The following is a 14563-nucleotide window of genomic DNA, read 5'->3' on the forward strand; positions in this document are numbered from 1 at the left end:
AAAATAATGAAATATGTATAAATCAAATAAAATATGTACAGCATTTTTTTGTGTTCCAATAAAACTTTATTTTCAAAATCAAGAAGGCCAGATTTGGCTCACAGGCCTTTTGCCTGTCTGCCCAAGAGCACTGGTTATTTATTTATTTATTTATTTAAGTATTCTAATTATACATAGTACTTTGGCTCCTTTTGACAAAATTATAATACAAGAAATTCAATTTCAATCCCACCTTTTCCTCCCTCCTTCCCTCCCCTTTTCCCTCCTCTACTCTACTGATCTTCCTTTTACTTCTTTCTAATTTATTTTTGATTAGTATTTTCTATATATACATAAAGGTGAAATTCCCTGTGGCACATTTATATATGCATAAAATGTTATTTTGTTAAATTCATTCCATATTTCTTCCCCATTCCCTTCCTTCCTCCCTCTCGTTCTCTTTCTTCTACTCCACTTTACTTTCCTATATCTTTATGGTATTTGATCCCCTCTCCCAGTACCTTCTTTTCCTTATTTTACTCTAACTTCCATGTATGAGAGAAAGCATTCAACCCTTGATTTTATGAGTCTGGCTTACTTCACTGAGCACGATTTTCTCCATTTCCATCCATTTAAGGGTAAATGCTCCTTGGTTATTACTCAACAAATTTGAAAAATTATGTCTGTACAAAAACTTGTATGTGAATGTTTACTGCAGCTGTATTCATAATGTAAAAACTGGAAGTAAACAAAATGTCCTTCAACAGTTAAATGGATAAATGAACTGTGGGAACATCCATACAACAGCCTATCATTCAGAGTGAAAAATAAATGATTTATCAAGATGAAGAAACATAGAATACTGAGTGCATAGTAAGTGAAAGAAGCTAATGTTAAAATGCTACATACTGTGTGATTCCAACTCTATGACATCCTGGAAAAGGCAAAACTAAAATGACATTAAAAAGAACAGGGGTCCTTCATTCCTCCATTCTTGCCCCCCTCCCTAACCCTTGAAGGACTGTATAGAGGGAAAAGAGGGGTGGGAGGGGTGGGGGGAAGGGGAAAAATAACAGAATGAATCAAACAACTTTGTCCTATGTAAATTTATGATTACACAAATGGTATGCCTTTACAAACAGAGAAACAACATGTATCCCATTTGTTCACAATAAAAAAAAAGAACAGGGGTTAACAGCATCCTAGGGGAAGGGGAGTGAGGGATGAATAGGTTATGTCTAGGAATTTTTAGGGCTGTGATTCTATATTATAATGTCATTGTGAATACATAACTATGGATTTATTAACTTTAGAACAGAAAAAGTGAACCCTGATGTACACAAATTTAAAAAAATCATTTATTTACAAGGTTAGGGAAAGTCCAGAATAGAATGTGGAATGTGATGAAATAATCTAACTTTATTACAAATTTATGAAACATACATACCAAAGTGGGGGATTAACCTAAGTAACCTAAGTAACTTTGGAAATGAGTAGAGTTTATAAAACCAATGGCAAACATAACCTACATAATCATTGTGTTCTGTGATAAAGTTGTTTCCCATGGGGGTATGGACTCACAATTCTAAAACCACTTTACATGTATACTGGAATCAAACAATTCAAGCAAGTGGATTGCAAATGTTGGAGATCAGTTTTCTCAGTTGGAGGGGGAGTTTATATATAAGAGAAAAGAGGTTAGAATGATCTATGTGGTAATGAATGGAATATCAGCATGAACTCTTGTTTAATAGAACTACAGATGTTACATACAGATAAATTTACACATATGTGTAAATTCATAGGTTATAATGCACACATATATTTTCTTCATCTGTCAAAAGGACCTAGAGGCAATGAAATGCCAGTAGCAATGAGCAAATCCAGTGGCCAGGTGTTGGTTTATAATACTGTTCTTCAATTCAGGGCTCTGGAGAAATAACTGGAGAAGGAAATGTACCACATGAGCCTGAAGCATTCTGTAGTGCCATAAAGTAAGAAAGTACTCCCCATTCCAAATTCCACAATGATGGTGGCAGGGATAGGGGGTGGGGGGCATGTAAAAGGACAGAGGAGCCCACTAAAAGAGCATTCAGAGTTTGCACCTGGAACAATTTCAGCAACAAAATAAAGTAGTATTACATGATAACCCAAATTATAAATATCCACAAATCCAAACTCATATGAGTAAAGAATTGGTTAAATTACTAAGTGGAGAAGAAACACATCTTTGCAGAATTCTAATAACTCCTCACTCCTTAAGTGTGAACTGTGTGTGGTGAATTCCTTTCAAAAACTATAATATGAAAAAGGAGGAAAAAGAGTAACTTTAACAGTGGAGAAACCTGGCTGAAGTGACTGAGTTAACAGTGATGTTAAATATGTACCCTTGATATGATGAGAATAGCAGTTTACCTTGGTGTTGTTCCAAACAAAATACGATCCTGGTCTAATAATGGGAATATAAAACATCAGACAAATTCCTGTAGAAGACCATTCTACAAATACTTGACATATTCCTCAAAACTGTCAAGATCATCAACAACAAGAAAAATCAAGAAACAGTATGATTGATGTAATGTGGCACTCTGGAAGTGATCCTGGAACACAAAAAGGACATTAGGGAAAATCCAAAAATCTGAATAAAGTATGGATTTTAACTAATATATATTAAGATTGGTTCATTGATTGTACCAAATGTCTAAGTTTTTTGTATGTCTAAAGCAGTTCTAATAAATTTAGAAAAAAATTTTTAAGAAGAGGTAGAGGAAGCTGGGTACAGTGTTACCCACTTGTAATCCCAGCTACTTTGGAGTTTGCAGCAGAAGGATCACAAGTTTGAAGTCAACCTGGGCAACTTGGTGGGACCCTATCTCCAAATAAATTAAAAAGGGTTGTGGCTCAGTGGCTTGCCTAGTATGTGTGAGGAACTGGGTTTGATTCTCAGCACCACATATAAATAAATGAATAAAATAAAGGTCTATCAACATCTAAAAAATATTTTTATAAAAGGGTTGGGGATATAGTTTAGTGGTAGAACACTTGCCTGCCTAGCATGCGTGAGGCCATGGGTTTAATTCCCAGTACTGAAAAAGAAAAAAAAAAAGAACTATTGAAGAGACACTAGATAAATATATTGATCAATATAATTTGTGAACTTTGGCAAAGTAGCTACAAAATCTATTTGGGGGATACATGCAGAAATTTGAATATGAAATAATACTAGCTGGCTTTTTTAGGTCATAGCATTATTTACTATGGTATTGTGGTTAAATGGGAGAATAGCCTCACTTTTGTAAGAGAGGCACACTGACATATGTAAGGATGTTGTAAAATGGGATGACAAAAGCATGCAATTTATCTCAAATGATTAAAGCAGGGGGAAGGAAAAACATTTGGAGAAAGCAAAAGCATCAGTGACAAAATATTTAGGAATAATGAATTTAAATGAAACATTCATCATGTTATTCTTTCACATTTCTGTAGGTTTGAAATTTTTCAAAATAAACTTTTAGGAAAATATCAATATGATTTTAGATTTGGACAAAATGATATCTAAAGGTCATCTTGAAAAATAAACATTTGTGATTAGATACTGATATTCAAGGACCAATTCTTATATCCCAAAGGGCACTTGATGATTTACAAATATAAATAAGGCTATACATTCTATTTTGACTATAAAACATAAAACCGCAATAAGACTTTACATGTACAATGAAAGTACCCATGGAACTTAGTAAATAGCATCATGCTAGAAAAAAATACAGTCATGAAATAAACTCTTGCATTTTTCTTGGGACAGTGAAGCAGAAGAAATGAGATTTTAAAAAAAGTCAAAAACAAACAAACAAATAACGCCACCAAAAACAAGGCAAGACAATCATTTATTTATTGGACAGGGCAAGGTCATTTAAAGAGAGAAAACATATTCAAAAACGTGTTTAGCTTGGTGTTACAGGCATTGATGCTCACAACAAACAACACTACTCAATACATCATGGAAATAGGCCACATACAACCAGAAAGATGCTGTCATGCCACTCAAAAATAAGCCACAATGCTTGGGAAACAATTAGGGAGTTACAGAGCATAATAGTCTCCAATTCACCAATCTCTGTTTTCTGCCATTGGGCCATTAGGCCATAATATTGGCTGGTTCCCTGGTTATTGAGTCTTCCTGTATTCTGAAGAACTTGATTGGTATGCACTTCTCACACTTCTGAATTGTCACTGAAATCATAGTCAACTGAAGGATTAGCTAGCTCTCATCACTATAGTTTTGAACTACCTTAGGCAATAAAGAACTCACTATCTCATAGTGATGTAAATAAAATTCCACTTAATACATTTAGCACTGTTATAATGCACCCAAATCACCCTTATAAGTCCTATGGTACATACTTTAAAAAGATAGCAGAAATTCACTGGAGTAAGTTTTAAAAGAGATTTGGGGAGCTCACCTGGCCCGAGGTATAAGAGGTGCCAACAAAGACAGACACACCTAAAAACTGCTATGTCAATTATTTGCCAAATTATTTGGCATCATTTTTTAGTAGGACTTTGTGAATGGGCCAGCAAAGATATATTTCAATGTTCATTCTACAAACTAGCCAAAATATTATAAGCAATAGTATACCATGAATGATTGGCTATTTAGCATAAGATTAATCTGAGAACCCCGTGAGGTATCTGGCCCTCCTTCCTTAAATTCATTCATTTATCAGTCACTTCCTTACACTACAGTAAGAGTTTTCAAAATGAGAACAAATTTTTCATGATAGAGAAAACCGTTTTTAGGAAGCCAATCACAAAAGACTAGATATTATATGAATTCATTTATATTAAATGATCAAAATAGGTATAGAGAGAGATATAAAGTGAACTAGTGGTTGCCTAGGGCTGGGGAACATTGGGAAGAAATAAGAGATGACTGCCAAAGGCACAGGGTTACTTTTAGTGTGATTAAATGCTCTAAATTTGTCTGTGATCATGGGTGCACAACTTTGTGAATATAAAAATCATGAAGTTGTACCCTGTAAATGGGTGAATTACAAGGTATGTGAACTATATGCCAATAGCATTGTTACAAAAACATTAAGAAAGGAAGACAGCCCCAAAAGAGAAGAAAACAAAAGGCTCTCCCAAATCAAGCCATACCTGAGGAAATGGTAGACAAGCCTTGTTTCCCACATGCTATTTTGACTTCATCACTTTATCCCTGACTTCACATTTTAACACATGTCTAAATTATTTTAGATTATCAGAAAATTTCTAACTTTGTTCTCCTTAGAGATCAAAGTCAGTGTTCCACTTACTAAGCTGGTAAAACAAAAGAAAACAACAATAAAAATCCAATGACAAAATAATCTCATCCTTTGGGGCTGTGCATGACCAGGCAGAATGGAAGAGCTGAGGTTCATTTCCAATGGAAAAAATGCCATCAGGAATAAGGACATCTTATGATTTTTGCCTAAAGCACGTTTCCTTTTCAAACCTGCATACATTTATTCCCTTTACACCTATACAATTTGACAAAAGTAATGTTTTTATAACTGTACAATTCAACAAAAGCAATGTTCTCTATCAAGAAATACTGAGCTTCCTGCTCAAAGAGCTAGCCACATTTCCCTAAGAGTAAAATTACTATTTTTAAAAAAATTCAACTCTGTATCCATCCTCACCTTCGGCACTATACAGTGAAGATCGAAAACTCTAAGCTGGTTATAATTTCTGAAATGATTTTAATTTTCTAAAATATTCAATATATTAGTTCCAAATATTTAGAATATATTTGGCCCAATTCTTTTGGGTTTGCCTTTAGATTAATGAGAAGCTTCCATTATTTTCACTAATTTAGTAAGAAATAAACTAACACAGATTTTGAATAAGTTAAACTGGCTCATGACATGTAATCCGTTTTCCTCAGTGGTTATGATTGTTCCACATAGGGATGAAAATGAAATCACAAATGGCATTTTTGGTCTATCTTCAACTATTCTTATACTACAAAGTTAGGAAAAATTTTTACAGCTAAATGAGGAGAACACAAGCAGCATTACAGCAAGTTAAACTTGTTAAGTGCATTTGTTATGACAGAATTTGACGCAAAAATTGCTCACTGCACACAGAACCTCAGAGAAGTGATGAAACAAGACAACTGATGTTAGAAGGTATATGGGAGTGGGGTGGGATGAGAATCAAGGATACATTAAGATTGGGCAAGGATCTTGGAAAAAAGAGCCACTTTTTAGGGCATATAAGAAAAACTGAGAAGTCACCATTTTGGTCTCATTAGGGAAGTCCATTTGATAAGAATTGAAGACCATTTTATTATAGTTCATGCTGCAAAATGCAGTAGTCACACAGTATTTCCAAAAGGATTCCTAAGAACTAGTGCAAAAGAAATCTAAGAAAATAAATAAACACAAAAACCAACATTTTTCAAGGAAATGTGTTCAAAACAGTGACTTTTACAAAAGATGCAAATTTGTTTCAAATGAAAATATATATGAAAGATCAAAGACTCATTTTGTAGATAATTTACACTGCATCTATGATTTTTAACAGTGTACAAACAAGGGGCATAGATTTTTTTAATTAGGTCTGAAAGATCAATATAAATACTGATGGGGTGGGGGAGTGTTTTATACCCCAAACTCCAAGATTCAACTCTGTGTCCTGTCCTGTTATTATAATTTGTAAAAACCTTAGCGGCGCAGTGATTCGAGTTTTCGTAACTTCAATGATGTGTTAGAGGACAACGCCTCTTGATTTGAAGAGTTTGTTGTATCCGAAGGCCGGAACAGTACTCGACCACGATGATTAAATACATAAAATGATGGGTGATTCCTTAAGGTATCAAATGTCCTTAAAGGGAAAAAAAAAAGCATCAATTTTAGATAAAATTTTTAAAAGCCTATTTGAAAATAAGCAGGTTTCTAATGAATTATGAATTTGCTATGGACTATATTTTAACTAAGTATAATGAACGCATAAAATCAGATTGTAAATGATAATCATACTAGATCTCTCTCTTTTTTAAACTGTACAAAGAAAATAAGAAACCTGGAAAGCTAACACAAAGCTCTCAAATTTCTTTTTTATTCAGCCATTCCTTCCAGGATGCCTATGAATAATAACCCAAATACTAGCTCAACTTTAACCACCTCTGTAAATCTAACAGTAGTTTATGCCAAATAGTCTTTCAAAAACTTGCACATAGATTACACCTTTGATTATTCTCATTTGGCCCTCGCTATTCAGTCATATGATCATTTCACAGATCTGTTTTCCAAGAATCTTTCAAGTACAACAACAAGAAAAAAAAATTTTTTTGGCCCTCTTTACCTCCCATTGGCTAAAATCATATATCTTGCTACCACCTACCTGATGCCATTCTGTTTTACTTTGTTTTTTCCTGACCCCTTGCCTGTGATATTTTATAAGAGCAGTAGTGATAGTGGAATATCCTTTCTTTCTAGTGAGATCTACGTAGTCTTAAAAAAAGTCCACAAACACCTTGGTGTATGGCCTTTAGTGTTTGCTTTCAAGTGTTATTTTCCTGGTAAGAAGAACTCTTCCTTTGATTAAAACTCAGATCTCAAAATCAACTGACATAATCATTCAAGCCCACCTCCATATACAACAGGAGACCTAATATGTGACTATTTAAAAATGTAACAGCATGTACAAATATGTAACAATGAATCCCCCCTATGTACAACTATAATACACAATAAAAATGTAAAACAAAAAATGCAAATAAAAAGTAAAAGGGGTGAGAGGAGATGAGTTTCCTCTAACACGTAAATGTTTACTGTGAACCCTCCTAAGAAAATAGTTATTTCCAGGATGATGAAAGTGGATAAATTTCAGAGATGGAATTGAACAAAACTAAATTAGAAATATGAGAAAGAAAAGCAAACAAAGCTTGTGAAAACAGCTTAGAAAAAAGTACAGGAAAAAAGAAAGTAGAGTAACAAATACTTTTTTTCATCCAGGGATACAAAAGGGCCTGCAGGCACAGCTTATGTCACAGACTGGTTCAAATGAGAGAGTAAACAGAAAACCCCTTATTAGTCCAAAGACTAAGCTGGGACAAGAGGATAAAGGATGAAGAAAGGAAGGAAAGGGAGAGGGAGAGAAAGGGGAAGGAAGGAAGGAAGGAAGGAAGGAAGGAAGGAAGGAAGGAAGGAAGGAAGGAAAAAAGGAAGAGGGAGGAAAGGAGGGATCTTGGTTAAATTTTTTGAGGAATTATCTATTTTTCTCCCTCCAACCAACCAATAATTTTAAGCCTCTAGTTGGTACCATAACCTAATACCTTATTCTAATATAAATAATCAGACATTCAACTTCCATTTTTCCTGTCATATCAAACACTGCATCAATATTTTTTACCACTTCCTCATACAAACTACATAATCAAATGGAAGAACAAAACCTACTTTTATGTACTAGAAATTACATAATAAAGCAAATCCCTACAAAATTAAATGCCTCTGAAAAGGGAAAGACTTACTTATTTTTTAGTTCTGAAGTGGCATCCATGTCTTTAAACTCCCCTGCAATATGAACTATACCATAACAGGTAACTGCAAAGGCCAGAAGTGTCTGAAGAACTATCTGTGAGTATAAAGATTGACATTACAAGTAATACAAAAATACTATACAAAACATTCACGATCTTCTCTCCTACTCTCTGAATGGCTTCTAACAGGTAGTCCTCTCAGTGCCATTTATCTAGAAAATCAGTTCTCATTTGAAATGATTTGCACTCAGACACAATAAAATCTTCCATTCATTCTGTGGCTTGGCTGCAAAAATATGTGTGATGCTTCAATAAATGAACTCAGCAACACACTCAAATAAGCAAAATCAGTACTAAATAAATATAAAATCAGTATTCATTTGTCAAATAGTACCTGTTTTCAGCAGCAACTGAGAATTTTTTAAATGTGTTATTTTCAATATAAGTACACAAAGCATATGGTATAGAGTAAAGAAAAGAAATAAAAAGACACCACTTACCCACCATCCAGCTTAGACAGTTTCCAGCACCTTTCAAGTGTCACATGTCCCTCTCTGATTATTTCCCTTACCCTTCTTCTCAAAGTTGAATATTGTCCCCAATTGTATGTTAATCAGTTCTTTGCTTTTCTTAATAATTTTTCTAGCTATGTATGTAACCCTACCTTACTTTTGCTCATTTTGAATTTTATTTAAATGGACTCACAGGTATTTTTTTCAGTCTAGATGTCCTCATTCAACATTATGTTTGTGAAATTATCCCCCCTGCAGTATGTAGTTATAGTCCAGTTGTTTTCATTGTATTTTGTATGTCATTATATGGAAATACCACAATTTATCCATTCCACTGCTGATGGATATGTGGGTTGTTTCCTGTTATTTTTATAATGTCAACTTGAATATTCTTGTGTGTATCCTGGTGCACTGTAGTGGAAATTCTGAGCATAAAATATGCACATGTTCAGATAAGGTAATACCAAACAGTTTTCCAAAGAATCTGTGCAAGCAATATAGTTGAATGTTTGAAATTAACCAACATGGGAATATAAGCATATTTTCAGAATTTTAAAAAATTTCCAATTTGTAATAAAAAGAAAGTTATTAAAAATAGATATGAATATGTGTGAATGTTTGTGTGTATCTACTACAAAGCAAAGGTGATAGGGTAGCCACATCTACCATACCCTTAATTATAAACAACTCAAGTAAAAATTTGTCACAACCTATTATTCTGTTTAGATTAAAACCTAATGTCATATGTATACCAATTTACATTCCAACCACCAATGTACCAAGGAGACTTTTTGCCTTGAAGGTACTGTTAACAAGAATGTGGTAAATCTGAGTTGTCATGAAAATATATTTAAGATAAATAAAAAAACTATAAAGTTTTATATATGTACCCACACATATAATAACAATTTTAAAAAGAAAAATTTTATGTTTTGATTAGTTAAAACTATGAATACATAATAGTTTACCCATAGGAAGAAGTCTAAACCAATATACTTCAAACTATCAGGAGCAGAAATAAAATTGCCAAGGAATGGGATCAGTTTTGTCATTGTTTTAATTTTGTGCAGCTAGCTTTACTTTTCATACTTATTGTTTGATTCTGTTACAAAGAACTTATTACTTTTTAAAGTTGAAATCCAATAAAGATAAAAATTGTGGGTGAAGTTGGAATGTGATATTTTAACTTAAAAAACACTTTCTTGTTTCTCTTTAGTTTTACCATCTATGTGTATCCCTAAACAATGTATTATTAGCTTGTTTTAAAACTTCACATAAGAAAGAACTTTTCTAAGAAATAAAGTCAAATAATAAACTTTTATATTTTTATTTTTAATTTAGCACTGACATTTTTATTTAATACTCCTAAGAACCAAATAATTAACCTTTTAAGTCCCTTTCATACTGTGGACAGGGTAACTTTTAGTAACTATAGTTCTAGAAACCAGAGAAATCTTTCACACTTTCTAAATTTGGGGGGTATTACAAAAAGTGATGAAAAGTAGAGAACAGATGTTACTTCATGTTTGAAAAATGTTAAGAGGATAAAAACCAGTAAAAGTTATAATAAGCAAAGTGACTTTAATTTTAAAAATATATTTTAATGGAATTTAAATGACCAACTTACATCTATTGGCAGTGATTCATCTTCTTTTTCTGTTAATCGCATATAAGAACGATCTATAAACCAGAAGAACACCATTAAGGAAATTGTAGCCCATTTTTCTTTCTTAAAATGCAAGCAAATCAATATACCAAAGAAGTGGCTGACTTATATGCTACATAAAGTAATGCTAATCCCGGATTCCTCAAAAACCTCTATCCTCTAAGGCAGTCAGTCTTATCTTAATGAAATATTTTATTCTCATTGTGACCTGCTTTGTCACCTTGTAAGATGGGGTAAGAGTGATAGATGGGCAAGTATGAGGCAGGAATACCCAAGCATAATTTTTCTTTTTTACTGAAGAAATATGAGAAACTTCTGAAACTGTTTTTTTCACTTAGTAAAAGAAATAATTTAAAAATTAATAAGTCTACAGAAAATCTCAGCTCTGAATAGTACTGCCATCAAATAGTGCAGCCAACATGGTACTGGTTTGGAAATGTTTTTCTGGAAACATGATGGTGCACTGCTGGAAGTGAAATTCCAGGACACCAATTTCTGCATCTAGTACTTTTTAATTATAATTCTGCTGCTGCCTTAACTTCAGGAGGCAGCAAGGGATGAAGGAAAAGGATCAGGATTTGAAAGCTGATATACCTGAATAATGGTATCAGCTCTTCCATGTATTGTAATTTGCTACATCTCACTCAATTAAGACATTCTCAGTGACTGTAACATGTATTTCAATTTTTAGAGTGTTAAAATGTGGGAGTGAGAGGGGAGTGTGTCTTAGAATCAGAGCAATGCTGTATCTTTTCATTGCCTGAGTTTCTGAAACAGCAAAATGGAAATAATGTGAGGATGAAGTGAGATTCACTATACCATAGCTGCTCTACTATAACAAAAGTCATTACAGCAAAGATGAGCATGTCAACTCCATATTATGCTATTTGCTGCCACAATCCGACATGACATAATTAGTTTCAAAGGTATTAGTCTCTTGCCATTACAAAGCATGAGCATTACAAAGAGGTCTCACTGCAGTGACAAATCCACAAGGTATTCTCATCACTTGAAAGATAAAAATACAGAATCCTAATTCTAGATGGACCTAGGACAATTTCAATTTAATCATGTACATTGGACTTAAGATACCCAAACTGTTTTGAGTGAAGTTTTAAAAGAGAATGTGTTTAGAGACATATTCTTAACTTTTAACTTACAGAATTTTTAAGGACAGGGGTTAAAAAAAAATCAAACCAAAACCAAGAATAAATTTGGACTAATCTTTTGTCTGTTTCATTTCTAGTTAGTTTTCTTGTTTGCATGCAGTTTAACCTGACTCTAACACTACCTTTAGCCAGGCATTTCTTCATCTGTAAAATGAAGGGATAGGACTTCAGTGATCTCCAAGGGCTCTACTTGCTCTATGATTGTATAATTTTACTGCTAGGGCTTATTATAGAAAAATAACATTGTACTCCAATGTATCACAATCTCCTCCAGGACCATGCTTTTCTCACCTGGGGATCTTATTAAAACGCAGATTCTGATTCAATAGATCTGAGGTGAGGCCTGAGTGTCTTCTAACAAGCTCCCAGGTGATGACCAGGAGGCTGGTCTGTTGACCACACTCAGAGCAGCAAGGCTCTGGGACAAATTCATTAACCACCAGTTCCCGAAATAATCAATGTCCCTGCTTCCATGCATCCTTATACACTTTTAGCATACCATCTATATCACTTCATTGTGATTATATCTTGATCCACTTTTTTCCCCAACTAGCCTATGAACTCCCTTATGGCATCGCTGTCATTGTACTTGTACCAGCTGAGCAAGGAGCAATTTCAACTCAGAGACTGAATTTTATAAGGCAGTCTAGCACATATCTATCTTTTGCCCAAGGTCACACTGATTTAGCGGTCAATCAAGTTTTTAACAACCGTCCCTTCAGACTCCCAGTCCAGTGCTCTTTACCTCTATCACAGTGCCTCCCTGAGGCAACTGGTCACTTAACGTCTCACTCTATGTCTGGACAGCCCAGAAGTCCCCAGGATGGTGTCCACCTAGTTGTCATGAGGCCACAGGCACTGAAAGTCCTCAATGCCACACTGCCTGATCTGCCCTATGCCGGATCTGACATCCCTGGCCTGGATTCCCTGACAGACTCCCGCTCTGAACCCTATCCCTGGCACCCCCTTTCAATCTTTCTTCAATCTCGGGTGTCCACACCCTTCAAACCCCAAACCTTCCACCGCAGACCCCGCATTGCTTTTCTGAGTCACTCCAAACTGTAATGTCTTAAATGACCGCTCCTCGGACTTTTAGTCCGACAGTCCCTTAGGGGTGCACCCACATAACGCTCCCGGTGTCCCACACCGGAGAGGTCTCCGTCCTCCGGGTACTTACGCTGCGCAGCAGAAAAGGCGGCGTGGGCTAGAGCAAAGAGGCCGATTCCTACCAACCCCTTCCATAGCGATGGCGCCATGATTCTGAAAGAGCAACAGCCCAAAAAAAAAAAAAAAAAAAAAAAAAAAAAAAAAAAAAAAAGGCGAAGGGCGGCGGAGCTGTTCCTTTTTTCACCGGCGGGTGTCCGCGCGGCGCGGAAAGGTGACGTCACTAAAGCCCTGGGCGCGAAGTGCCTTAATGGTGCAAGAACTAGAGAACCGTGAGAAAGAGGAAACAGGAATGCTGGGAAGAAGGAGACAGCGACACGGAAAAAGGTCAGCTAGAGCCTCCGAGCCTGCGCAGTGTGGGCACTCTGCGAGGGGCGGAGGGCATAAAAGAAGAGGTGAAAGTGAGACCAATGGGGAAGCGAAGAAGGGCTCCAGCAAATGAGCACGGGCCGCGGGAGGAGGGGCGGGGCCTGCGGAGAGGCCAGAGCGGAGCCGGGGCGGGGGTAGGAGGTTGCTGGGGGCAGTGGTCCAAGGACGTTGGTGCTGGCTCAGACCCCTTCCCTCGACAGTTGTTTTTTGTTGGCTGCTTCATCGGTTTTGATTTTGGTTTCCCTTCAAGCTGTGTGCTTTGTTTTCTGTAGATTTTTCCTGCTTTTGCCCTCTGGGAACTGGCACTGCGTAAGGAGGCAAGGGTGTTAAATTGAGGAGGCAGGTGGAGCGTCGAGGACAGTAACCTGGGATTTGGAGCCCCCAACACTTGGCACACGGGCGGCGCTCAGCAAAGTTAGTTCCTTTCTCTTAATGTTCCAAGAGTCTTGGGAAAACAATTCGCGCCAAAAGGAGTTTAACGGGGCAGAACCATTTGTCGTGAGGAGAACCAGCGTACATTAGGGATGGAATAAAAGAATAAACATTCTAACAAAGCACTACCGGCTTATCTCTCTCTATATATATCTATCGATATAAAATCAGGATAAAATGTACTTGCTTTTTTCCATTTTTCTTTATCTTCATCCCCTAAATTTCAGGCATTCAGTAGTGAGGTTCTCCCCTTTACCTCTTTCTGCTCTTCTCTCCCGTCATGAGCTCATCCATTCATTTCCTACTTCAACCATCATAAATATTACAGTGATTCCAAATCTATATCTCTTGTCTCAAATATCTCCTTCCTTAGCTTCAGATCTGCATTTCCAACTACCTTCTGAACATTTATTTTTATGTGAGTCGTCCTATGGCACTTCAAATTTACCTAGCCAAAAGGGACTTCATCTTTTGTTTTCCCAAACTCTGCACCCATTCATCCAGTATCCCCTGACGGAGTGGCACAACATTGTTAAGTACATATCACAAGGTAAATGCAAGCTATAGATTACCTTGCTTTCCCTTGAACCCTATCAGAATTGTATGTTTAGCTGCATCAATTTACCCCTTACTTCCTCAAAAATGCTTAACCTTACCACCCCTTTTAAGTTTGCAACATTCTCATTTATGATCCCCTTAGCCTGCTGTTTTTATATCACCTTCTAACCTACTATATAAATGA

The 14563-nt window shown here is 35.8% G+C and overlaps 1 protein-coding gene across 1 annotated transcript; it reads right to left on the minus strand.

The window, feature by feature from the left end:
- Positions 1-3847: 3847 nt before the first annotated feature.
- On the minus strand, positions 3848-13127 carry Mmgt1 (membrane magnesium transporter 1). The gene is made up of 4 exons (XM_047537164.1): positions 13034-13127; positions 10649-10701; positions 8501-8604; positions 3848-6849 (listed from the first exon to the last, which is right to left on the minus strand). The coding sequence occupies exons 1-4, from the start codon at positions 13110-13112 to the stop codon at positions 6690-6692; spliced, it is 396 nt and encodes a 131-aa protein (XP_047393120.1). The 5' UTR covers positions 13113-13127; the 3' UTR covers positions 3848-6689.
- Between the last annotated feature and the right edge of the window lie 1436 nt (positions 13128-14563).

This window comes from Sciurus carolinensis, chromosome X (assembly GCF_902686445.1).
Source record: "Sciurus carolinensis chromosome X, mSciCar1.2, whole genome shotgun sequence".
In the NCBI taxonomy this organism is placed as follows: Eukaryota; Metazoa; Chordata; class Mammalia; order Rodentia; family Sciuridae; genus Sciurus; species Sciurus carolinensis.